General features: G+C 43.5%; 1 protein-coding gene across 1 annotated transcript in view; it reads left to right on the plus strand.

Annotated features, from left to right (window-relative positions):
- SNTG2 (syntrophin gamma 2) overlaps positions 1-27,416 on the plus strand; it is a 503,218-nt gene that overhangs the window by 171,227 nt on the left and 304,575 nt on the right. Inside the window, exon 13 of the mRNA XM_075595051.1 lies at positions 7,177-7,264. Coding sequence (XP_075451166.1) covers positions 7,177-7,264 — 88 coding nt within the window. The remainder of the gene's footprint in view (positions 1-7,176; positions 7,265-27,416) is intronic.

Below are 27,416 nucleotides of genomic sequence, written 5' to 3' on the forward strand. Positions count from 1 at the left end.
ATTTGTTTCCTTATAAATAAACCCTATCAGAGGTTCTTATACCACACAGATGACTGTAGACAGCCCTGCAGATGCGGCTGTGAACTTACTGTTAATATTGAGCCGATAGCACTTGCAACAACGAGTGTACAGATGTTTAATGACCTACTTTGATAAGTCCTCATCACACTGTGGTGGATATTTTATAGCTGGTAGTTTGTGGTGATAAACATATGCATTGCAGTGTGCTGGTTAATTCTGTGATTCCACACTGTGGTTAAATGATCTTTTATGGGGTTATAGCTAACCCTAATATTTCCACATGCCTGTGGTAATAAGTACATATCCATCAGTGGACAGGTTAATAGTGTTACACTACTAGGTGGTTAAACGGTCTATCATGGGGTTTAGTTCAGAACAGCTGTTTACTCAAACACGTAGGTAAGATGTACTTTCCTATTGTATAATCTTCCCTAATTCGGCCACATTTAGTCCTATGAGTGTACGAACTATGTCAGCGTTCCCTTTTGTGTATACCCCTGGACAGGCTCAGCGCTCGTTGCGCTCCCTTGTTAGGTCATGTTAACTACCCAGTTCCGGAACTTTGACCATTTCTGATGGTACACTGACTGAATTGATCAGTAGATAATAATGATCAATTATTAATAATCATTAAGCCTACAAGATATGTTCTTGAGCGTATAATCTAGCCTCAAAGACCTATGTAAGTATAAGCCTGTGTATTCAAGCCGCGTGCACGTGTTGGCGTGCCTGTTATGTAACACTCCGTTCAGCCACAGATTTCTCCGCAATAGCTGCTGGTTTAGTAACTGATTCCAATACTTAAAGCATATTAGAAGTGCTATCATAGTCGTTTTGACTTGTAGTGACCATGGTGACCAGACTGTAAACCTGAGAACATGGAATAGACCTACTCAGCATCGATATGTGTGATCTTAGTACTTCAGATATAGGGGCCTATGCAGAGAGCAGCGAATTTTAAAATTGGCGAATTTATTAAAAAGTAGCTTTTTTGGAGAGTTTTAATCTCCATATGCAGAAAAGTGCGAATTCTGCTATGTTTAACATGGATGCGTGTGGCGAGTTTAAATTGGCGAGATGCGCGCTTCAGAAATGTGTTAAAACAAATTTGCGCCTTTTTTTTTCCCTTTGCAATGGCCGCGAGCGGCAGTTTTTTCTGGCGAGTCAAAACGGAGACAATCGCGCCATTTTATTGGCGCGAACAGCCGCTAGATGCCGTTCGCGCCTCTCTGCATACGGATATTTTTTAAACTGGCGAGATTGAGGTTCTCGCCAGCCGCGAGGCGAGTTTTACAAATAGAAAAGAAAAATTGGCGCGTTTTTCGGAACTCGCCATTTTCTGCTGCTTTCTGCGCGATTTTCTCCAAAAAATGGCGAATTTCGAAATAGCGCTGCTCTCTGCATAGGCCCCATAGTTTAATACATATGCTTGGCACAGAGAAATGCTGGCTAACCTGACGTACGTTTCATCGTACTAAACCTGACGACTTCTTCCGGGGGGTGAAGAGGCTCTGAGAAGAGATCACAGCATCCTCCAATGAGGATAGTACTTAGTGGAGCACACACTGGGCTAAGTAAAATTTAACATTTATTATTGATTAATAAAATGAAGATAAACACAAAGAAAAAATCTATATTGAAAACACAAACAAGGTGTAAACATACAATCGTGCTCGGGTTAAATATCAGGAAGTGAGAGCAGGCAATGGGATGTGAGACAAAGTGTCTGAGTGGCAGTGATTAGAACACAGGGGTAGGAATCCTGCTCAAATTAATTGAGAGCAGGTTTCCCTTGTTGGTATGATTAGCGTGCCAAGCTGTATGCTTCCTTAGCTGCAGTGAACCAGATGAAAGCACTGATGGCTGCGGTTGGGTAGTATAATAAATGGTATCTAATTACTATATATTATCAGAGCTGTGGTAATCACATACTGTAGCTGCAGTAAACCACCGATTGACACCTCAGAGTCTTAGTGTAAAATAATAATGTAAGGCAAAATCGCAGTGGAGATCGAATCTCAAGAGTAATGCTTAAGTGGCAATTGACTGAGGAGATCTTCGTAGTGCATACAGATCAAATTACAATCAAAATTAAATTGACCTGGTGAAAATAGTTGAATCTGGGTGTAGGAAGCATAATCTTTAAATTTCCTAATCTCTCTGGGACTAACTGGCTGAGTAGACCTTAAACATACAGCCACGGCAGCTTTTATTTTAACACTTCTCGGTTATTTTGCAGTGGCTTTTTCGAATGCCACTCGCTTCACCGCATTCATGCCACATTCATGCCGTATTCATGCCGCATTAACCTGCGGTTGATCTTTTTAATGATAATGGTTCGGATTTAATTGGGTGCAATTCTTCGCGTATCTGCCACGTGGCAGATATTCATGAATTGTAATGAATTCTAATGTGTACACTACAGTACTGTACATGTGCTTCAGTAATGTGTCGACTTGCAGGTGTTTAAAAAATACCATAGTGGTCCATTGTGAATTGACCTTGGTACTGAAGAAGTTACAATACTGTATCAATTTAGGCGTTTCATATTATAAACTCAATGCACAGTGTCTGGTGTTCTATTGTTCAGAGAGTGCCGAGATGAGTACATCACCGCAGTACGTGTTCAAAAAGCCCTACATAACGTACGCTTATTTAATATGGTCCGCAATTATGCAGCAGATGATAAGATGGACACAGTTGGTCAAATTTATCAATATTTTATCGAAAGTATGACTTTTACAAATTTTCACCAGATGCTCGTGTGTGGAAGCGTGCAATAAGGAAAAAGTTATGTATCGATCCGTGTTTTTTTTGTATTGATCCTGCACCCGGAGTTAGAGGAGGGTATTGGTGTGTTGCACCAGATTTTTCCAGTATCTTTGATCATGGAGGCTTCAAAAGGCGGAAGGTCATGGTAAAACCAACTAAGAATCGTCATCAGTCAGTATGATGGATTACCTGTAGCTCAAAGAAATATTTTCAACAGGTCATCATAATGTTTTGATCCCCACACCCCCAAATAAAAATCACAGTACTGTGCCACCCACCTCATAAAGAATGTACATGACTAGTGTAGAATTAAAAAGAACAGAAGTGATTGATTCTCAGAATATCCAGAATTGTTATGCAAGCCCATGTCGAGAACAAAAAAAAAAAAAAAAAAAAAAAATTCTGACTTGAACTTCTACAGCAATTGAATGGGAAGTCATACACGCATGCACAGAAATGTGACGCCACGCTCGGGAAGATTCAAGCCAGAAAGCCATCCATTAGAAATGAATGGTTTTGGAGAGGTGTCGATAAGCCTTGTGTGTGTGCGGGGGGAGATGGGGGGAGAGCACTGTATGATGGATTAACTGTAGTTCAAAGAAATACACCCCCCCAAATAAAAATCACAGTACTATGCCACCCACCTCATAAAGAACGTACATGACTAGTGTAGAATTAAAAAGCAACAGCAGTGATTGATTCTCAGAATATCCAGAATTGATATGCAAGCCCATGTTGATAACTGAAAAAAATATATTTTTAAAACTTGATTCTCAGAATGTCCAGAATTGTTATGCAAGCCATTGTCGAGAACCAAAAATATATATATATATTTTTAAAACTTGAACTTCTAATTGAATGGGAAGTTATACACGTATGCGCAGGAATGTGATGCCACGCGCGGGAAGTTTCAAGCCAGAAAGCCATCCATTCCAAATGAATGGTGTGGGAGAGGTGTACAGTAGATAAGAAGTTGAAATACTTTAGCCTTGTGTGTGTACGGGGGCGAGGGGGAGAGGGGGAGAGCGCTGTATGATGGATTATCAGTTCAAAGAAATATATTTAAAAGGTCATCATAATGTTTAATGCGCAGAAAAGTGATACTGTAACATGCCTATGCGTTTCAACAATGTTCAAATGAGACATACACGCATGCGCATAAAATAAAAACAGTATGAAAAGAAGAGCAAAAGCCAGGGTGTGCAGCGCACAGCAAAGATAGAAAGAGCAGGTCTTGCAAAAAACAGTCCTTTATTATTAGGTCATATGGGTGTGGGACAGCAGCAAACCTTCAACGCGTTTCGTTCAAAGAACTTAATCAAGAAGTGACTTCTTGATAAAGTTCTTTGAACGAAACGCGTTGAAGGTTTGCTGCTGTCCCACACCCATATGACCTAATAATAAAGGACTGTTTTTTGCAAGACCTGCTCTTTCTATCTTTGCTGTGCGCTGCACACCCTGGCTTTTGGAATCTTTATCCCACTTCAGCTGCACGCTTTGGAAGGGAGACTCTGGGAAGAAGCAAAATATCGTGAGTACATTACCTGGGGCTAACCCAATGAGGAAGGGGGGGGTGTCTTTGGACAACCCACCCCAACCTTCAGGGTACCTTATGCCCTCTTAAGGCTTAGTACTGCTACTTTTTTACTCATATATACCCAGTTAATGCTCCCTTCCATTATACACGGTCCTAGCACTTTCTGAGCACCATTTCACAAACAAACTATGAAAAGAAGAGCAAGCCTAGTAAAAGTTTTGATTAATAAATGCTACATATATAAATGTGATAATGTTATTTTCGGAAGAAGATACGTTATATTTTTGTAATACTGTACTTCTTTTCCCTAAGGAACTTCATACAGTACTACTACTGTATACAGTATGAACTCGGAACGTTAATTAATCTCTGCTTCAAATATAAATCTTCCAATTTACAGAACAATTACTGCGTGTGCACACACAGACTTGCAGAAATGTACGGCAGGTTGAATTGCGATTAGACTTTTAAGACAACAGCTCGTGATTGTCCACCTGAGTATTGCAGTATTGCAGACAACGCTATAAAAAAAGCGAGCGCTAAAATAACGAAAACCGCTCGTAAAAATAAGAAAACAGAGCGCGTCTGGCCGCGGTTATCAGAGCGGTGCGGCTTTGGCTGATTTAGAATAAAGGCTGTTGCATCTGTACTTTAATTAAACTATGATCCTCCACTAACACTGTCTGACTGACTGCCCCCCACTTCCTGAATGACGTTACAGCATCATGACACCATACGCGTTTCGCTCACGTAGGAGCTTCGTCAGGAGTGGTCGCTTTGATCTCTTCTCAGTGTCTCTCCTTTAATATACAGCCGTGGCCCCTTTTAACCTCCAACATCCCCGAAAAAATTCGGGGATGTTTTCCGTTTCTCACGGGCTTGGCCGCGCATCGGCCGCATTGACTAAACAGCGCTAATGGCGCTTAACATTGAAAGCGCCCACAGCGCCCAAAACGGCCCGCATCTGCCCGCGATTTTAAAAATTGCGGGGAAACGGCCGCAGGAGGTTAAAGGCGGCCGCCACTGTACCTGTAATAAAACTGCTAAATTTGCCTTACTAAAAGGAATGGAAGATCAATATTATTCGGTTGTTTTATAGGGTGACCAGATTTACAAAACTAAAAACCGGGACAAATTAAAAAAAAATATTTATAAAACAAATGACATCACCAACTGTGCTCCGCTGCTCTCTGTCACCCCTTCTTAGGCTGAGTCCCCGCTGGCACTGAGGGCGCTGGGTGTCCTGTATGTACGCGTGCTTGGGGGAGGGGGGCATTGCGGGTAGTTGAGCGCGAGGGTAAGTATAGTTTTTTTGTTTACTTGCGCGCCGAGCGCGGGTGAGCGTGTGTGCCGCGCACGAGCGCCGTGCGTACAGCGTGAGCGGGGACTTACATATAGCTATATATGTAAGAAACCGCCGCCAGCTCAGCGCTAGCGGGGACGCAACCGTACACACACCAATTCTCTCTCCCTCCCATCCCTCCATTGTCGTTCCCCCATCACTCCATTCTCGTTCCACCCTTCCCATTCTGTCTCTCTCCCCATTCTCTCTCCCCCATTCTGTGTGTGACTCTCTCTACCCCATTCTCTGTGTGTGTGTGTCTCTCTCCCCCATTCTCTGTGTGTGCGTCTCTCTCCCCCATTCTCTGTGTGCTACCTCTCTCTCCCCCCCCATGCTGCCTCTCTCCCCCCCATGCTGCCTCTCTCCTCCCCCCCATGCTGCCGCTCTTCTCCCCCCCATGCTACCGCTCTTCTCCCCCCATGTTGCCTCTCTCCTCCCCCCATGCTGCCTCTATCCTCCCCCCATGCTGCCTCTCTTCTCCCCCCATGCTGCCTCTCTTCTCCCCCCATTCTGCTTCTCTTCTCCCCCCATGCTGCCTCTCTTCTCCCCCCATGCTGCCTCTCTTCTCCCCCCATGCTGCCTCTCTCCTCCCCTCCATGCTGCCTCTCCTCCCCCCATGCTGCCTCTCTTCTCCCCCCCATGCTGCCTCTCTTCTCCCCCCCCATGCTGCCTCTCTCCTCTCCCCCATGCTGCCTCTCTCCTCCCCCCATGCTGCCTCTCCTCCACCCTATGCTGCCTCTCTCCCCCTCCCGCCCATGCTGCCTCTCTCCCTCCCCCCCATGCTGCCTCTCTCCCCCCATGCTGCCTCTCTCCCCCCATGCTGCCTCTCTCCCCCTCCCCCACATGCTGCCTCTCTCCTCCCGCCCCATGCTGCCTCTCTCCTCCCCCCATGCTGCCTCACTCCTCCCCCCATGCTGCCTCTCTCTCCCCCCCGCCCATGCTGCCTCTCTCTCTCCCCCCCCCCCATGCTGCCTCTCTCTCCTCCATGCTGCATCTCATGTGTGTCCGTTCTGGTCCCTACCTGCCTCTGAGGAACATTGGGGGGAAGCCATCTTGAGCCGTGGCAGTAGACACTGAAGCTCCCACTATCTAACTGCTGAGGCTCCTCTGCCTCTAACCCGCCCCCACCTCTGCAGCTACAGACACACCGGCCTCTGCTCTGTTCCTGCATTCTCTGCTCTCTGCTGCCCCCCCCCCCCTCCTGCTCTGATGGCCAAAACCGGAACAGCCACAAAAAAACGGGACATTTTAAAGAATGCGGTGCAGCCGGGACAGCCATTAAAAAAACGGGAAAGCCATTAAAAAAACTGGACTGTCCCGGCTAAATCGGGACAACTGGTCGCCCTATTGTTTTATATGTGTGTGTATACTTTCTTCCGGTTTAGAAATGGTGTAAAATATAATTTGTTTTACTTGTATAGAACAATAGAACAAGTAATCTAAGACCATTTTTTATAACCTATTCGGAGTAGCTTATCTTTTAAGTATGTTTACCTCATTTTAGGTTCACTTATTACGGAATGCTGGAGATGAAGTAATGATCACTGTTTACTATCTCAAGGAAGCACCATCATTTCTTAAGCTCCCACTAGGTAAGATCAAAAATAAAATACTGTATATTTTTATTTTATTTATGAGTCAAAAATGATGAATTGCCTTTATGCAAAAATGTATTACACAAGAGCAAAACACTAGGGGCCTCATGCAGAGAGCAGCGTTATCGGGGGAAGCGCCATTTTTTTGCAAAATCTGCCTTTAGAAAGGCAGGTAATGGCGAGTTTTGAAACAAGCGCCATTTTTTTTTTTTTATTTGAAAATTTCGCCGCGCGGCTGGAGAGAACCTACATCTCGCCAGCTTTAAAAATTTCCAAATTCAGAAACGCGCGAACGCCATCTAGCGGCTGTTCGCGCCAATAACATGGCACGATTTTCTTCAATTTTCTCCGCCAACTAAAGTTGGCAAGAAGCAGGAGCTCGCCGGCTATAGGGAAAAAAATTAAAAAGCGCGATTTTTTTTTTCCCTTTAAGCAGCGCGCATCTCCTCATTTACAATTCTCCACATGCAGTAATGGTATAAATAGCGGATTTCGCCCATTTCTGCATATGGAGAATAAAACTCTCCAGTAAACCAACTTTTTATTCCCCTCGCCAATTTTAAAAAGCGCTGCTCTCTCTGCATGAGGCCCTTGGTGGTCTATAGTGTGTATCAAGGAAATTTGGAAAAGAAACGGGGGTAATTTTCATCCTGCACCTATAGATGTAGCAAGCATTAATACACCTGCTGGTGCACGGTACACAATACATGGTTCACATATTATACTAATGTGTATCACAGTCTGCGTTTCTAGCCACCTATCCTTTTTGCCTTTCTATTGCCCAAACAATCCTCTACATCTGAAACAGCATACGTATGAAGTTCTTCAAGGAGCATTGTGTCTAAACACATTTTTCTCCACATTGACAAATGTTAAAATCTGTACTCACAATTTTACCTTTTAGTAAAACAAATTGGCAAAAAACTTTCAAGCAAAAGAATATTGGCCCATTTGTAGGATCAAAAAAAAGCAAACTTCTTTATATTTTATGTACATATTGGAAAATCAGTGTGTAGAGCAAAGCAGCAGTCATAGGGACTTGTAGATAATTGAAACAAAATATTTTACAGGATCAACGTAGCAGTCCGTACTGTATATGAACCTCCCTAAAGATGGAGGACAAGTGAAAAAAAAACTAAACCCTTATACCTAAACCCATGTGAAAATAGTTGGTGGTTGCTAGACAACCAGTGTAAACAAGCAAAAAGAGCATTGTGACATATATATATATATATATATATATATATATATATATATATATATATATATATATATATAGTGAGAGAGGAAAAGAGCCCTGAACAAAAAGCACTCTAGTATGCCTGGGAGTACAAAATCACATAATCTTTATTTGATGGTTGTCACAGAACAATGGTTAAAAACAAAGCACAGAAAATTTAAAATAGGGCATGGATCCCCTGTCCGTAGCAAAACTTGATAAATCCTCCAACAAGTATATCCCAATGGGAACAATACAAATGCCAAAATTGACAAAATTAGTACTCTAGTGACAAGGTTAACACAGTGAGGCTGACAAAAGGCCAAACAACGGTGGCTATGGCTACGTGGTCAAATCACAAAATAAAAACACACTTATATCCCCCTGCAAAAGCCCACTAGCCCAATTAGATTTCATTTTTAAACATGCATGTCACCCTGCCTACATCACCACTCCCAGTAGAAGGCTTTTGGCCGAAACGCGTAGGAGCAGGTCTAGTAGGCAGGATCCCCTGGTTTGTCCCCCCTTTGGGACACGTCATCATGCTCTGAGCTTTGCTCCTTGTCTCCTCCTTCCATTTTGCTGTGTACCTGACTTTAGGTGATGTATCACTACTTGTTGCTGCAGGCTAAGGTGTGCTTTCTTGGCTTTATATTGTGTGTCTTTCTCTGATCTCTCTTGCAACTGTGTCACTTTATACATACCCAAGACTCAGGGGGATATAAGTGTGTTGTTATTTTGTGATTTGACCACGTAGCCATAGCCACCGTTGTTTGGCATTTTGTCAGCCTCACTGTGTTAACCTTGTCAGGTACTCTAGAGTACTATTTTTGTCAATTTTGGCATTTGTATTGTTCCCATTGGGATATACTTGTTGGAGGATTTATCAAGTTTTGCTACGGACAGGGGATCCATGCCCTATTTTAAATTTTCTGTGCTTTGTTTTTAACCATTGTTCTGTGACAACCATCAAATAAAGATTATGTGATTTTGTACTCCCAGGCATACTAGAGTGCTTTTTGTTCAGGGCTCTTTTCCTCTCTCACTCTATTTACCTGCCCTTATAGCACCACCGACATATCACTGTGTATAGATTTATTTTGTCGGTAATTAGTTGCATTTATCTATCTTGTGGATGCGGGGTCCTCCCTTTCTCTCACAATATATATATATATATATATATATATATACAGTACATATATATATATATATATATATATATATGTAGCGGGTGTACCCCTGGGGTACGGCACTACTGGTACTGCATTCACCTGTGAGGCTAACCTGAGCCATGAGCCTCCGCCACTGGGAGCCTGGGGTGTACTTACATTCGGTGCAGCGCCTCCACTGATGAGGGATCCCATCGTAGTGGGAGTGCTTCCTTATCAGAACCCACATATACAATACCACACGGGATTGGATAAACAGCATTTACTGATCAGTATAATAATTATTCTCAACACATAACCAACATAGCATTTCTCTGCAAACACAGCATTTATATCATATCACACAGTAAAGAGCTGAATGTGTGCTTAGAATCATTTCTGTAACACTTAAGTCTCTGATGTACCCCGGTGCCAGAGCACTTAACCTCTTTGTGTCCACCAGCTATAGATTAGAGTGTGTGTGAGGGACAGCGCTCCCCTGTGTTGGGGCCCGTTGGTGCACTTTAATATAATACCTTCCTGGTTATGGTCCCAACCAGGAGAATCCTTGATGAGTCTGCAATACCGCAACGTGATCCCATGCAGCACTGCACTGCTCTCTGCAGAAATGAATGCACACGCTGACTCCACAGGGGAGGGATTCCCAGCCGGATTTATCCCTTTGCAAACAGTCTCTGTTATGAAGTCAGAGTCTCTTCCAGCTACATGCTGTACTGACAGTCAGGCACTGTCCTGCAACATCTTTCTCACTAGGAGTACAGTGAAGGAGTATCTGTCTTAAGGCAGTTCCCTATACAATACAGTTACTTCTCTACAGTGACTAAGGGAACTAACTGGGCCCTAGGGATTTACTTCTGGCCTAATCCCTGGAGCACTGCTCCTTGGATCTAACCTGCAGCTTCAGGCTCTTGGTTTTTACTGACTGCTTCCTGTTCCAGCATGCAGTAGTCTTTCCTGCTATTCCAGCAGAATCCTGCAGCCCTACTGGCTCCCTGGTGTCAGGTGGCGTCACTTCCCCTGAGCATCATGGGGCTTGTAGTTCTATCTGCAGCCTTTAAAATAGGGAGCCTCATGCTCTCCCTCTAATGGCTGGTGCTCTGCAGCTTGCACTCGTGCGCTCCCTGAAATGGCTGCAGCAGAGTTGCCCTGCTCATGCACAACCTCTCAGCACTCGGGCAGCTCCTCGCCACTTCCACGCATGCGCAACTCTCACCGCGCGTGCGCATACACCAACATGGCGGCGCCCTGCGGAGGGAATCGCCAGCGACTCCGTCACACTGCCGCACATCTCTGATGGTAAGGAGAGGGGGGGGGGGGGAAACCGGGAGCACGGGGAGAACAGAGGGTAACAGGCTACATATAGAAAAAAATAATATACAGCTGCAGCGGCCGTTATTGTAAAACTTCACTGCGCCGATTCCGTGTGCTCTGCTGTAGTCCACGCAGCATGAACACGGCCAAATGCCCCAGGCACACGTGCTTATCACAATTGATTTGTTGAATTTCATGGATTCTGTTTCTTTGGGTACAATGAAATGAATGAATTGCAATGTGTACAGTACTGTGCTACTGTGCCAATTTAAGGTATTTAAAAAACAGAACTCTAAAATGCCATTTTCTGCACTCGCGTCACTCACGGTACGTTTGGAAAACATCAAGCGCCATGACAGGGGTATTCCGAGCAGTACACCGGGCGAAGTTTTAGAATACACATTGATGACCCCTCTCTCCCTTGGGCTTCCCGCTTTCTTTCTCTAACCTCTTCTTTTGGCCTTCAACAGTGGACTGCAGCCAGCACCCACAAGGATGGCCACTACTTAGACCTGGTTTTCACTAAAAACTTCTCTCTCTGATTTCTCCATTTCCCCTTTTCCTCTCTCTGACCATCACCTCATCTCATTCTCTCTATCTCGCTTCTCCCCTTCTCCACCTCCATCTACCCCCCGGTTCTGCAGAAACATGCGCTCTATTCACTTACCTGACTTTGAGTCCACGTTACACTCCTCCCTCTCCTCTCTAAGCTCTGCTACAGACCCTGACAAACTGGTCAGGAACTACAACTCTGCCTTGTCCTCCTCTTTTGATCTACATGCCCCGCTTTCTCTCTGCCGCACTCGCCCTTTTAACCCTAGACCCTGGTTAAATTCCCACACGCGCATGCTGCGTTCCTCCACTCGTTCCTCTGAACGCCTCTGGAGGAAATCTCATACTCTCGCAGACTTCCTTCACTACAAATTTATGCTATCCTGTTTCAACTCTGTCCTCTCGCAAGCTAAACAAGCCTACTTTTCTTCACTAATCAACATGCACAAGTCTAACCCACGCCGACTGTTCTCTGTCTTTGATACTCTACTCAAACCACCCTCAGCTGCCTCTCCTTCCTCCATCTCCGCTCAGGACTTTGCTGACTATTTTAAGGAAAAGGTGGAATCCATACGTCAGAACATCCCCTCTGTTTCTTCCTCCCATCCTACACCTCTTCCTAACTCTCCTCCTGCCTTCCTTGACTCTTTTTCCACTGTCTCAGAGGAGGATGTGTCGCTGTTGATCGCCTCTGCTCCCTTTACCACTTGCCCTCTTCACCCTATTCCCTCCCATCTCCTAAAACCTCTTGCTCCTACTATAATCCCTACGCTCACGCACATTTTTAACTCCTCCCTCTGCTCTGGAACCTTTCCATCCTCCTTCAAACATGCAACAGTCATACCATTACTCAAAAACAGCAAGCTTGACCCTACCTGTCTTTCTAACTATCGGCCTGTCTCCCTCCTGCCTTTTGCCTCTTAACTCCTTGAACGTCTTGTATTCGCTCGCTTGCTCCATTTTCTCAACACCTATTCTCTCCTAGACCCTCTACAATCTGGCTTCTGCACTGCTCACTCCACGGAAACAGCCCTCACTAAAATAACTGACGACCTCCATGCTGCCAAAGACAGAGGTCATTACACTCTGCTCATATTACTCGACCTCTATGCAGCATTTGACACCGTGGACCACCCTCTTCTCCTTCACATTCTCCATACTCTTGGCATTCGGAACAAAGCTCTATCCTGGATCTCATCCTACCTCTCCCATCGTACTTTCAGTGTCTCTTCTTCTAATACCTCCTCCTCCTCTATTGATCTCTTTGTGGGTGTACCCCAGGGCTCTGTCCTGGGACCTCTTCTCTTTTCTCTGTATACACTCTCTCTAGGTGACCTAATAACATCTTTTGGGTTTAATTATCATCTCTATGCTGACGACACACAAATATATTTCTCAACACCCGACCTTACACCTGCTGTACAAACCAAAGTTTCTGAATGTCTCTCTGCTATATCATCCTGGATGGCCCTCCGCCGCCTTAAACTCAACATGGCTAAAACAGAGCTCCTCATACTTCCTCCCAAACCTGGCCCTACTACCTCCTTCCACATTACTGTTGGAACTACAATCATTCACCCACTAGCCCAAGCACGCTGCCTAGGGGTCACATTCGACTCCTCTCTCACATTCGCCCCTCACATTCAAAACATTTCGAAAACTTGTCGCTTTTTCCTCCGCAATATAACTAAGATACGCCCTTTCCTCTGTTTTTCGACTGCTAAAACTCTGACTCAGGCCCTCATTCTCTCCCGTCTTGATTACTGTAACCTCCTGCTGTCCGGCCTTCCTGCCTCTCACCTGTCTCCTCTACAATCTATCCTAAATGCTGCTGCCAGAATCACTCTACTCTTTCCTAGATCTGTCTCAGCATCTCCCCTCATGAAATCCCTCTCCTGGCTTCCGATCAAATCCCGCATCTCACACTCCATTCTTCTCCTCACTTTTAAAGCTTTACATTCTTCTGCCCCTCCTTACATCTCATCCCTAATTTCTCGGTATGCACCATCCAGACTCTTGCGTTCTTCTCAAGGATGTCTTCTTTCTACCCCCTTTGTATCTAATGCCCTCTCCCGCCTTAAACCTTTTTCACTGACTGCCCCACACCTCTGGAATGCCCTTCCCCTCAGTACACGACTAGCACCCTCTCTATCCACCTTTAAGACCCACCTTAAGACACACTTGCTTAAAGAAGCATATGAATAGCACTGTGGCTATTCTGAACACATGGCACATAAAGCTTGGCCCCCTGCAGATGCACTTACCAGAACTCCCTCCTACTGTCTCTGTACGTTCTCCCTACCTACCAATTAGACTGTAAGCTCCTCGGAGCAGGGACTCCTCTTCCTTAATGTCTAAAGCACTTATTCCCATGATCTGTTATTTATATTATCTGTTATTTATTGGATTACCACATGTATTACTGCTGTGAAGCGCTACACTGGCGACCAACTTTATTCTTACTTGGCTAGCTCCGCGAATTTCAGAAGATCCCGGTGATGTGCGGTTTTATGTCGTTTTCTCCCGGGGTATATAGCGTTATTTTCGCGGCTGTGATTTAAGCCTTTTATTCCCGCTGGCTGCAATACTGCAATGCCGTGTAAAAACGCATGGGGGCGTTTGTGAGCTTTTGTCTTTAAAGCCATCCCCTATAACCCCTAACATACAGTACTGTACATTTTTATTCATAGTGTACATGTGCAGGGGTCTCCGGAGCTGAACCGCGTTGGTTTCAAGTCGGGGGACCCCCTGCTCCCCGAGATACAGCCCCCTTTATGAGGTGCCGGTATCCCTCTGCGTTTCAAGGTCCCGATCACGTGACCGCGACCTGTAAACCAAGCAGAGGGATACTGGCACCCCTTAAAGGGGCCTGTATCTCGGGGAGCAGGGGGTCCCCGGACCTAAAACCACAGCGGTTCTGCTCCGGAGACCCTCTGCACATCTACAGTATGAATAAAAAACATATATAAATAAACACTCGTTCCTTACCTTAGTGGCTATGTGCTATGGTAACGAAGCAGCATTTCTGTATTTTAATAATATTGTACAGTGAGCAGGGGGTTCCCTGAGCCAGAAATTAATGCTCAGGGGACCCCCTGCTCCTGCACAATTTTATTAAAATACAGAAATGCTGCTTCATTACCATAGCGTATAGCCGCTAAGGCAATGAAGGGGTTAACCCACCGTGCCCACTTTATTGTGGGTAGCGGGAGTGGGTGAAGGGGGTATTAGCCCCAATGGTGGTTGTTTAGGGCTTGCGGGGGGTAGCGGGAGGGCTTAAACCCTTCATGACCGTAGCGGTATTAACTGCTATGGCCGTGAAGGGGTTAAGTGCACCCGCAACCCCCCCGCAAGTCCTAAACAACCACCGTTGGGGCTAATACCCCCTTCACCCACTCCCGCTACCCACAATAAAAAAAATCACACACAGCAGCCGCCCAAAAAAGAAATAAATAAATCTAAATAAATAAATAAATGACTATAAATAAATACATTTGAAATACATTTTTATTTATAGTGTAGATGTGCAGGGGGTCTCCGGAGCTGAACCGCGTTGGTTTCAGGTCGGGGGACCCCCTGCTCCCCGAGAAACAGCCCCCTTTATGAGGTGCCGGTATCCCTCTGCGTTTAAAGTTCCCGATCACATGACCGCGACCTGTAAACCAAGCAGAGGGATACCAGCACCCCCTAAAGGGTCCTGTATCTCGGGGAGCAGGGGTCCCCGGACCTAAAACCACAGCGGTTCTGTTCCGGAGACCCTCTGCACATGTACAGTATAAATAAAACACATATATAAATAAACACTCGTTCTTTACCTTAGCGGCTATGTGCTATGGTAATGAAGCAGCATTTCTGTATTTTAATAATATTGTACAGTGAGCAGGGGGTTCCCTGAGCCAGAAATTAATGCTCAGGGGACCCCCTGCTCCTGCACAATTTTATTAAAATACAGAAATGCTGCTTCATTACCATAGCGTATAGCCACTAAGGCAATGAAGGGGTTAACCCACCGTGCCCACTTTATTGTGGGTAGCGGGAGTGGGTGAAGGGGGTATTAGCCCCAATGGTGGTTGTTTAGGGCTTGCGGGGGGTAGCGGGAGGGCTTAAACCCTTCATGACCGTAGCGGTATTAACTGCTACGACCGTGAAGGGATTAAGTGCACCCGCAACCCCCCCGCAAGTCCTAAACAACCACCGTTGGGGCTAATACCCCCTTCACCCACTCCCGCTACCCACAATAAAAAAAAATCACACACAGCAGCCGCCCAAAAAAGAAATAAATAAATCTAAATAAATAAATAAATAAATGACTATAAATAAATACATTTGAAATACATTTTTATTTATAGTGTAGATGTGCAGGGGGTCTCCGGAGCTGAACCGCGTTGGTTTCAGGTCGGGGGACCCCCTGCTCCCCGAGATACAGCCCCCTTTATGAGGTGCCGGTATCCCTCTGCGTTTAAAGTTCCCGATCACATGACCGCGACCTGTAAACCAAGCAGAGGGATACCAGCACCCCCTAAAGGGTCCTGTATCTCGGGGAGCAGGGGTCCCCGGACCTAAAACCACAGCGGTTCTGTTCCGGAGACCCTCTGCACATGTACAGTATAAATAAAACACATATATAAATAAACACTCGTTCTTTACCTTAGCGGCTATGTGCTATGGTAATGAAGCAGCATTTCTGTATTTTAATAATATTGTACAGTGAGCAGGGGGTTCCCTGAGCCAGAAATTAATGCTCAGGGAACCCCCTGCTCCTGCACAATTTTATTAAAAATACAGAAATGCTGCTTCATTACCATAGCGTATAGCCGCTAAGGCAATGAGGGGTTAAGGCAGAATAAACAATAAATACATTACATACATATTTTTAATGTGTGTTTTAAACCTCCCTGCCTTCACAGTAATCTATATAAAAAACCCTACCCCTATTGTGTGTTTTAAACTTCCCTGCCTTCACTGTAATCTATGTAAAAACCCCTCCCATTATTGTGTGTGAAGCTTCCCTGCCTTCACTGTAATCTATGTAAAACCCCCTCCCCCTATTGTGTCTGCTAAACTTCCCTGCTTTGACTAATCTGTGTAAGCCCCCCTCCATCTATTGTGTCAGTTAAATCTGCCTGGCCTGTGTTTTCTGTGAGTGCAGTCTACTGTATGTAAATGTGGGGAGGGGGATCCCGTGTAAATAACCACACCCACACCCACTACCCACTACCCACCTGCACATGGCCCCACCGCTGCTGCAAAAAAGAGACAAAAATTAAAACATACAAAGTAATGTCCCCTAACCCCTTAATCACCATAGCGGTTATTAATCGCTACAGTCATTAAGGGTTTAACCCAATCTCACCCACCACTCGGGATGCCTACATACCCTCCCACACTAACCCCCCCATGAGGCCTAACCACCCAGTACCCACAAGGGAGGCCTACCCACATACCGTTGGGGAAACACCCCCCCGCACCCCTAGTACCCACAATAAAAACAGAACAGTGACCCTCAATAAACAGCATTATATTTATTAAATACATTTCCCACCCCCTGTGCCCCCCCATAAATACAAGATTTATCCTTTTACATACAGGGTTCATAACGCAGCCCCACGCGAGTCCCCGGTGGGCTGGCGGGGCACCTGGACAGACCTACAGTTTACCAGCAGCCCTTTTTACACAGGTTCTGGAGGCCTGCTGGTGGATCCCGCCAGCACCATGGCCCCCAGGTGGTCTCCTTGGGTCACCGTGGGCCACAATTGGGTCCCCACGGTAGACCCGTGGATGTCTGGGAGCCCCAGGTCAGACCCACAGGTGTCTGCGGGGCCTCGGGTGGTTCCCTCGGGGGTCTGGGGAACTCATGGGTGCTCACTACGGGTCCGCGGTGCCCCCACAGAAGTGGGACCACACATCATCATCCCCGCATGTGTCACCCGTGGAACCACCAGCCTGATACCCTTGGGATACCAGAGGATACCCGCAGGTGGTCTCCAGAGGTCCCACGCAGAACCACGGAACCAACCCTGAATGTAAAAAAAATAAACCTGGCCTATACATTAAATACATACACCCTCCCCCCCAACACCTACAGTACAATAATGTGCAAAATAACTATTATCCAGATATGGATAATAGATTAATTGCCCATTATTAAAAACATTAACTAGCATATTCAAATAAATATAGTACTACTGACCTCATCAATACGAAGTGTCCGTCGCCAGCAACATCCTTGTCTTGCCCACAACATACATAGCAAATACAAAGCCAATACATTGCAAGTACATTCAGATATCAATTAACCCTTAAACACCTTATCAGATAATAACCGCAAAGGTGATTAAATACTTCACCCATGAATTTGTACAGTGGCTTCATCATGCAACTATATATATATATATATATATATATATATATATACTGTATATATATATATATATACAGAGAGAGAGAGAGAGAGAGAGAGAGAGATACAGTATATATATATATATATATATATATATATATATATATATATATATATATATATATATATATACACACAGTATATACACACACGATGAACCAATATACAAATAAATGTAGAAGGGTTATCAAAACCATACTGTCCTACAACCAAACACTTCTCCATACAGACACTACATTAAAATCAATTTCCTTTAATAATCCTAACTGATCTCACAATCTATATCATCACAAACCAATGAAAAGCCAATGAAACACCTCACATTCCAATATAAATGATGCATAAAATCTATGCACCATATACATTCTGCAAATGAATCAACCAAGTAAACAAAAATCAATTAGCAATCATTATTTACATCCCTAAACAATTCACACTCCATCCTGAACAATGAAACAATTAACTAATTCACGCCTGGAGCAGAACAATTTAGCCTGTGAAAAAATATAAGTACCAACCAAAATCCAACCTTTAAAACCAAGGCTATCGCTGACCTCCCTCAAACACACAATACAATACCAATGAATACATCTATCTAATTTTAAAATACTTTAAACTCACAATAAAGCATAGCAGCATAGACAAATTAATTTAAAACACATCAAATCAAGCTTTTAAAACAACATCATTTCTTACCCTGTATGTATATATCTCTCTAGACATATATACATACATACATACAGTTGCAAGAAATGATATACCACAAAAAAAAAAATACACATGTTAAAAAAGCTTTTAAAAAAATTAACAAGTTAAATAAAATACATTTCTTTAGTTCACTTACCATTACTTGCCCCCACCGATTCCCGTTGCGCAGCTTACTCACGAACCAATCCACGATCAGGAACCCATAAAATAATAAACCATAAAAAAATAAACATTAATCTAAAAATCCAAATCAATCCACGGGTCTTCTACTTGTAATTCTTCTATCTTCATCTGTATTCTTCTTTCTTCTATCTTCTTCCGGGCGGGGCGGGGTCTTCTTTCCATCTGCGGCCACGCCCTGGTCTTCTTTCTTCCCCGGAGGTCCTTCCTCTGCGGCGTCTGGCTTCAAAATGAGACGACATAGGCTTTTAAAGGCCTATGACGTCACATTTTTCGTCATGGTTCCCACGGTCCTGATTGGGCCGTGAAAACCATGTGTTTTAGCCGACAAAAATAAAAATGATGATGTCACTTAAAGGCAATGAAAGCACAGCCAATCAGAATGGCTTTGCTTGAATTGCCTTTAAGATGACGTCATGAAAAGACACATGGCCGCTCTCACATGGTATGGTAGCCAATCAGAGCATGGGAACTCCATCCCTACTCTGATTGGCTCTAGTATACCATGTGACAGAGGCTTGGAGGGAAAAAGGATGTGACGTACTACAGCCAATCAGAGTAGGGATGGAGTTCCCACGCTCTGATTGGCTCTAGTACCATGTGACAAGCTTTCAATGACGTCACATCCTTTTTCCCCCCAAGCCTCTGTCACATGGTATACTAGAGCCAATCAGAGTAGGGATGGAGTTTCCATTCCTAACAATTTTGCAGCTTGGTGTGCAAATGTGTTTGCTATGGTTTATTTCAGAGTGGGGGGGGGGCTTGCTTTTTAATAGTGGCTTATTGTTGGTTAGATTTAGTTGATTGATGGTAATTTATTTCCGATTCCTTGTTTTGTTTCTAGGATTTGAATAGTGAATTGTGTACAGTAATTGATTTGGATTGGATTGTAATCGATTTGTGAATGGATTGATTTATGGTAATTTATTTTTATTTTATTTAGAGCATTGCTTGGCATACAGTACTGTAGTGTAGTATGTGTCAGAATGTACTAGTACTGTATTGCGGTGGTAGTAAGTACAGTAGAACTGTATTTATTTTATTATGCTACTGTAGTTAATGTGTTTAATAATGGACCAAATAATCTATTATCCATATCTGGATAATAGTTATTTGGCCCATTAATGTAATGTACTGTACAGTATGTGTGTTTGGTGGTACGGGGGGGAGGGGTGATTTATTTAAATGTACTGTACTGTGTAGGCCATGTTTTAGGTTTTTTACACACAGGGTTGGCACCTGTGCCTTAACCCCTTCATTGCCTTAGCAGGCATTGCTAAGGTAATGAAGCTGCTTACATTTTTAATTTTTATTTATTGTGTGCGTGAGCAGGGGGTCTCCTGAGCTGAACAAAATTTATTTCAGCCTTGGAGACCCCATACTTCCCGAGTTACAGGCCCAGTTATGGGGTGCCCGTATCCCTCTAGTCCCGCGGTCACGTGACCCACAATTTTAACTTAGCAGGGACCCCCATAACTGGGCCTGTAACTCGGGAAGTAGGGGGTCTCCAAGGCTGAAATAAACTTTGTTCAGCTCAGGAGACCCCCTGCTCACGCACACTATGAATAAAAATAAAATGTAAGCAGCTTCATTACTTTAGCAGTTACCCACTAAGGTAATGATTTTTTTTTGGAGGGGGGGGTGATACTAGTGTGGGGGAGCAGGGGGTCTTCCAAGCTAAACAAAGTTTATTTCAGCCATGGAGAACCCCTACTTCCCGAGTTACAGGCCCAGTTATGGGATGCCCGTATCCCTCTAGTCCCGCGGTCACGTGACCCACAGGATTTTAACATGGCGGGGATACCGGCACCCCATAACTGGGCCTGTAACTCGGGAAGTAGGGGGTCTCCAAGGCTGAAATAAACTTTGTTCAGCTCAGGAGACCCCCTGCTACAAAACTGTAATTTTAGAATTTTAATAAAACCCCCGTGATCGCCTGTGAGAGGCGCGTAGTTAGAGGGACTGATTCAGACTCTCCTTCTGTGCGTCTATTACAAAAAGGCAGACGCCGGTAGCATTCACACAGCAGGGGTCCCTGCTTTGGGAAGCTAATGCGCCGCGGTCAGTTAAAAAAATAACGCGCCAAAACCGGGGAGAATTAGGGGATTATATCGTTCTCCAATTCGTGAGCCGTTCGAATAACGGCCGCTGCACCAGTATATATATATATATATATATATATATATATATATGTGTAGAGGTATCAGTACCGTGTTAGCCGAGCTTCAATAATCAAAAAAATAAAAAAATAAATAGATGATACCGTTCTGTGGCTAACGAAATGCTTTTATTTGTGCGAGCTTTCGAGATACACTGATCTCTTCTTCCGGCGATGTTACAATGAATGAAGCAAGCAAAAGGTATACTATAAACAGTGTCTATTGGAATGTCATCTATGCTGGTCCTTCCCCCGGTGTGGATGATATATATATATAGTGGTTGACAAATCACCAAAAAATCTACTCGCCACACAAAAAAATCTTCTCGCCACCTAGTACCAAACGTGTGCTGCTTGGGCCAATATTTACTCGCCCGGGGGTTAAATCCACTCGCCCGGGGCGAGCAAATGTATAGGTTTGTCGAACACTGTATATATATATATATATATACACAGTTGTGTGAAAAAGAAAGTACACCCTCTTTGAATTCTATGGTTTTACATATCAGGACATAATAACTATCATCTATTCATTAGCAGGTCTTAGAATTAGGTAAATACAACCTCAGATGAACAACAACACATGACATGACATGACACATTCCACAAATTGTACCAATCTGTGCCCACATTCATGGCTGTTTCCGTAACCATATTTACCAACTGATGCTTCGTCTTTCTGGTCTGCATCAATCTTTGCATTGAAATCTCCCATAGCAATCTTGAGGTGATTCCTTTTTTGATTTCATGGTAGAAGTCTTCCACTTCATTATCTCTTGTGACTTGATGTTGGATCACACACACACTTCGATTATTTAAAGCATGAATCACTTTGTCAACTGAATAATGATTCTGGTTGCTTTTTCTGATGAGCTTTCATACTACGTTGTTTCTCCTTCTCTTGTTAATGATCAAGCTTACGCCACTGCTTCTTACTTTATCTGTACCTCTTTATTAGAATTAGTGTTTGGTTTTGAGCTCAATGAGGCATTCTTCTTTTCTTCTATCTTCATTCAGGCCAACACTATCCCAGTTAATCTTTTATACTGTAGTTTGTCTTGCAGTTCTTGCTGTGCTGCTTCATTGGAGAGAGTCCGGCAGTTGTACAGTAGGTAGCCAGGTTTAGGTTTGAACAACAGCTTTTGTTTAAACTCTAGGGATTCTTAGAACTCTGTTAGAAAAATCTTTGAGATGTAATACTCAGGAATCAGGTTTCCAGTTCAAAATCATCAGTCTTTAGTATTCTTCAATCAGCTTCAGCAAAGATACAGCATATACAAGATACTTCTGTTGGATGTAACCAGTATCTAAGAAGGCAGTGCTTATGCTTCCTTACAGTTAAGTATTATACTCTTTGGATAAAGATATATAAATCACTTGTTTTAGCTAACTGCTATTGATGACTAAACCTACATGTTTCTCAAATAGGAAAAAAAAAGTTTGGTGCATAAACCCAATTATCTCTAACGAATGCAGAGCCTACTGTGTCGAGGTGCCTAAGGATGAAGCATTCACAACAAGTATATAAAGTATGAAATACACATTTATTAAAAAATATACAATCAACAGTAAAAATATCTAGAATAGTAATTGAGATATCTGAACCTTACATGAGCTGAATGATATATAGCAATATTATGATCTACAGTAATATACATTCTACTTAATATACAGTATGTCCATATATCCTTAAAGTGACAAGAGTTTAATGTTGTGTTGATAAGTAGGTAGGGTCTTGACACTCCAACAGGGGGTCCCTGAATAACTTCAATAGTTGGTCGAATAAAGCGCTTTATTATAATTCCGGACACTAAAGCAAACAGAGTATCCACTACCTCTCTGATTACAGTTGGGTTCCTCTAGTTGGTATATAACTACACAAAGTTGTGTCATCTTGAACTTTCAACATGTAGGTATATGCTCAAATCAATTTTAAAAGTGATATCGTAAAAAAATACTTAAACATCCTGTGGGTGTAACGGTATAGGATGATATATACTGTATGCACATAGCTCGCTAGATATACTAGCATATGAAAAGATCCTCTGAGGAAGCCAGGGTCTTCACCCTACACATTTCACCTGAATGCAGGCTTCCTCAGAAGACTTTTTCATATACTAGTGTAGCCCTTTTTCTGAACCCTCCCAAAGGAACTACTGGTCACTGTATAACACCTGCTGCTCCAGGAGATCTGAGCCTCCGCTAGCTGGGAGCCTGGGGTAACTAACACTCATACACTTACTTAGCGCAGCGCCTCCACTTATCCAGGATCCCCGTGATGTGAGATTCCCCTGGGTAAGAAACATACAACACCTTATGATTGTAACCAGTTTTACTATATGATATTACACCGAACCTTATCACTCTATATTATAGCAATATAACCTTAACGTGTAACCTTAGTGGCCTGGCCACTCTCATCAGGAGCAACGCCTCCGTCCCCTCACCGCGTGCCCCACACACCGTGTCCATATATATTAAAGTGATGGTATAGGCTCAGTTCTTTAACCACTCGCTCAGTGTTCCTAAAGAGTTTAGCCTAAGGCGGGATCAGCGCCTGTTGACCGGTGTTGATGCACTTGATGTTATAGTACCTTCCGGTCATGGCGGTGACCGGTACCTCTTCGCAAAGGGTCAGATGAATCAGCGGTCTGCCTCCTGGGTCTCAATGTCCAGCCGTCTGGTCCCAGACGACTCACCAGCAGACCTGCTCCGCACGCTTGTCCCTTTGTCCCTAGCTGGTACTCAGTAAGGGTGATGCTTGCTACTACTATAGGCCATCCCTGCAGCACAGCAACCTTTTGGTGTCTTCAGGGAACACTCCTAGGGGCCTACGGGGTAGCCTGTCCTATGCAGGTGGGTCACTGACCTCCTGCACCCACTCTACCTCTCCCTTCACCCCCCGGGTCCCCTCTGACTAACTTCCTAAACCTGCAGCAAGCACACTGCACTCAACCTGGTACCTGCAGCAACCGCACTGCACACACACTGAACCTGCTGCAACCCACTGCACTCACTCGGTACCTTCAGCTACACTGCACTCAACCGGTACCTGCAGCTACACTGCACTGCACACACACACTGTGCCTACCTGTCAGCGCTCACAGCACTGCCAGCCGTGACACTGACAAGACTGCACACTCACACCTAAGGGCAGTGTCCCTAACCTAGGGGCTGTCCCTCAGTACTTGCCCACTACCCTGGAGAGGATTGGGGCCTGCCTGGGATCTGGGGAACCTTACCTGGTGTAGGAGCCACTTGCTCCCTACACCCTTCCTTCCCCTTCCTGCTCCCAGCTCCAACTGCCAAACGTGGTCCCCGTAACATTGTAGCCTTCCTCCACAGGATAAGCTGCAAAACCCTATTTGCTGGCTGGCTGCATGTGATGTGAGTGAAAGGGCAATCCCCAGAGGCTGCTGGGAATTGTAGTCCACTCAGGACCTCTTTAGCATTGAGACCGCGTGCGCTACCCTTACTGCACCTGCGCGACCAATGCGCATGCTCGCGCAACCTGTCATGGCGGCCCCCGCTAGCCAGGTGCGCCGCCAAGGCTCCGGAGACTCGGAGCGCTCCCTCCTCCGGCCCCCACCCTTGCGCCGTGCTGGCGGGTCCGTCGCTGCCTCCGGCGGCACCCGCGATCGCTCGGCACGCTACAGAGGGGGTCTCTGGAGGCAAAATAAGACCGGGGCTACACTAGTATATCCAGCGAGTTATGAGCTATGTGCATACAGTATATATCTTCTTATGCCATTACACCTACAGGGTGTTTAACTATTTTTTATGATATCACTTTTAAATTGATTTGAGCATATACCTACCTGTTGAAAGTTCAAAGTGGCGCAACTTTGTGTAGTTATATACCAACTAGGAGGTACCCAACTCTAATCAGAGAGATAGGGGATACTCTCTTTGCTTCAGTTTCCGGAATTATAATAAAGTTCTGTATTTGACCAACTATTGAAGTTATTCAGGGACACCCTGTTGGAGTCTCAAGACCCTACCTACTTATCTTCACAATATTAACCTCTTGTCACTATGGATTAAGGATATATGGCCATATATTAAGTAGGATGTGTATTAGATCATAAAATTGCTATATATAATTCAGCTCATGTAAGGTTCAGGTATCTCAATTACTATTCTACATATGTTTACTGTTGATTGTGTATTTTTAAATAAATGTGTATTTCATTTTTTATATACTTGTTTTGAATGCTTTATCCTTAGGCACCACGGCACAGTAGGCTCTGCATTCATTAGACATAATTGGGTTTATACGCCAGAGTTTTTTTTTTCCAACTTGCCTATTTGTTTATAGGGGAATCGAGATCCCCTATTACTCTGGCTGCAGAACACCAATTTTCTTGAAGGACCCGCAAATCCTCTTGTTTGAGGTAACCTTTACACAGATTATAATTTAATAATCACTTTTTATTATTGTTAGTTATTTAACTTTAGCACCCCTTATTTTTTAACTATCATACTTGTTTCTCAGGTAGATAAGAAACTAAGAAAAACATACATCAAGTAGAGATGAGAATCCTGGGAAAAACTTGATTCTGAATACAAGAAAAACAGACTAGAGGCCCAGAGTGGGTCACCCCTGTCACAATATGAGTTGGGGAACATAATATCAACAAAATACAATGTGTGGAAAGATAGTTGAAATTGGGCAAAGCAAGTCTCATCAATAATATACATACATCCTGTGAATCGGTTTCAAGTCACCCCTGATACTAATAACATTGTATTCCATTAGTTTCAAACTGCTTATCATGAGAAGAGCAACTTAAAACATCTTAACCAGTTGAGTGCTGAATCTATATATTGATTATTGAATCTTCCTGAACACTGCCAAGCCAAGGCATAATCCAGGACAATTGCTTTTTGATATGAGGAAGTGAGATAAGTATTTGAGGGGTTAAAAATATATACAGTATACAGATATCTTCATTGAAAATTCAAATTGCCTGCATATTAATGAGCGAGTTATTTGCACAATACAATCAGTATATTTTTGCACCTCAAATAATTTTATAACATACCCCCATTACCCAGAAATTATAGATACGGATTTATGTGTAGTGCATTCAGTAGATCCAAACTAGTATTGCCAAATAAAATCTTTCCCAACAGTAGCCAATGTTACCATTTTTATTTTACAAATTAAAATCCCAAACTAAATCAGTCCTCTTAAAAAATGTTAAATCACAGAACAGATCACACCGCTCACTGAATCAATTTATTTATAAATCTTTAAAGAACGGCAAGTTGTCTATCAATGGGTGCAACCTATGTACTGGGGTTTCATAGATACCATATAAATTATTGTCTGAAAAAAATCAGTCAATCATCCAAAAGAAAGTACATTATATGGTGCACACCAAAGCTAATTATACATTTTTAAGTGAATACAAAGAGTGAAGATACGTGAATTGGGAACAATAAAAATACAAATATTAATATAACATGGGGTGCTAATGACTCTATATTGAACGGCCGTCGTAATAAGGCTTGCTATGGAATAAAGGTTATACATGCATCTCATATTACAATGTCATAGAGTATCTCTGCTTATTGTTCTAACATTGTGGCTACCAGCCAGTCCAATCAGTTCCCAGAATGACAATAATGTATCACTCTATATTGTTGCATTGATCTCAACCCATCTACCATATCCTATATTGTGTTAATGCTCACACCGCATTATACTGATTGAACATACAGATGCAGCGGCCGTTATTCGAAACACCACGCGGTGTATACCTCGGAATACCCACAACATGTCGCATGATTTCTTCCAACCGTAACGCCTTTAGACGCGAGTGCAGAAATTGGCATTTTACTGTTCTGGTTTTTAAACACCTGAAATTGACACAGTAGCACAGTAGCACAGTACTGTACACATTACAATTCATTGCATTTCATTGCACACAAAGAAACAGAATCCATGAAGTTCAAACAAAGCAACCGCGATAAACACGTGTGCCTGGGGCGATTGGCCGCGTTAATGCCGCGTGGAGTACAGCTGCGCACACTAAAACGGCTCTGATTTGTTCGAATAACGGCCATTGCATCTGTAAGCCACAACATTCTGTCAGAAGATTTTTTAACCTTACAGCTGACAACTTCAAATAGCTCTCATCTAGATGAAATTATATGGCTGTTAATACACAATATACAGTCTATAGCAGAATTAGTTCATTACATATAAAATCATCTTAAAAAATGTGTCAACATAGATGTGTATCATGTATTATTAAATATATGAATATGAAAATGTTCCTAATGTGAGTGACATTCCCAGTAATTTGTACTGTTTCGCAACTTTTAAAACTAGAAATCAGAATGTATATAGTTAATTGGCATTTACATTTCTAGAAGAATTTCAAATTATTCTCACTAATAATCATACTCTTGTTTATGCCAAAAATGATGTGTTTATAGTATGT

Source organism: Ascaphus truei, chromosome 4 (genome assembly GCF_040206685.1).
Source record: "Ascaphus truei isolate aAscTru1 chromosome 4, aAscTru1.hap1, whole genome shotgun sequence".
In the NCBI taxonomy this organism is placed as follows: Eukaryota; Metazoa; Chordata; class Amphibia; order Anura; family Ascaphidae; genus Ascaphus; species Ascaphus truei.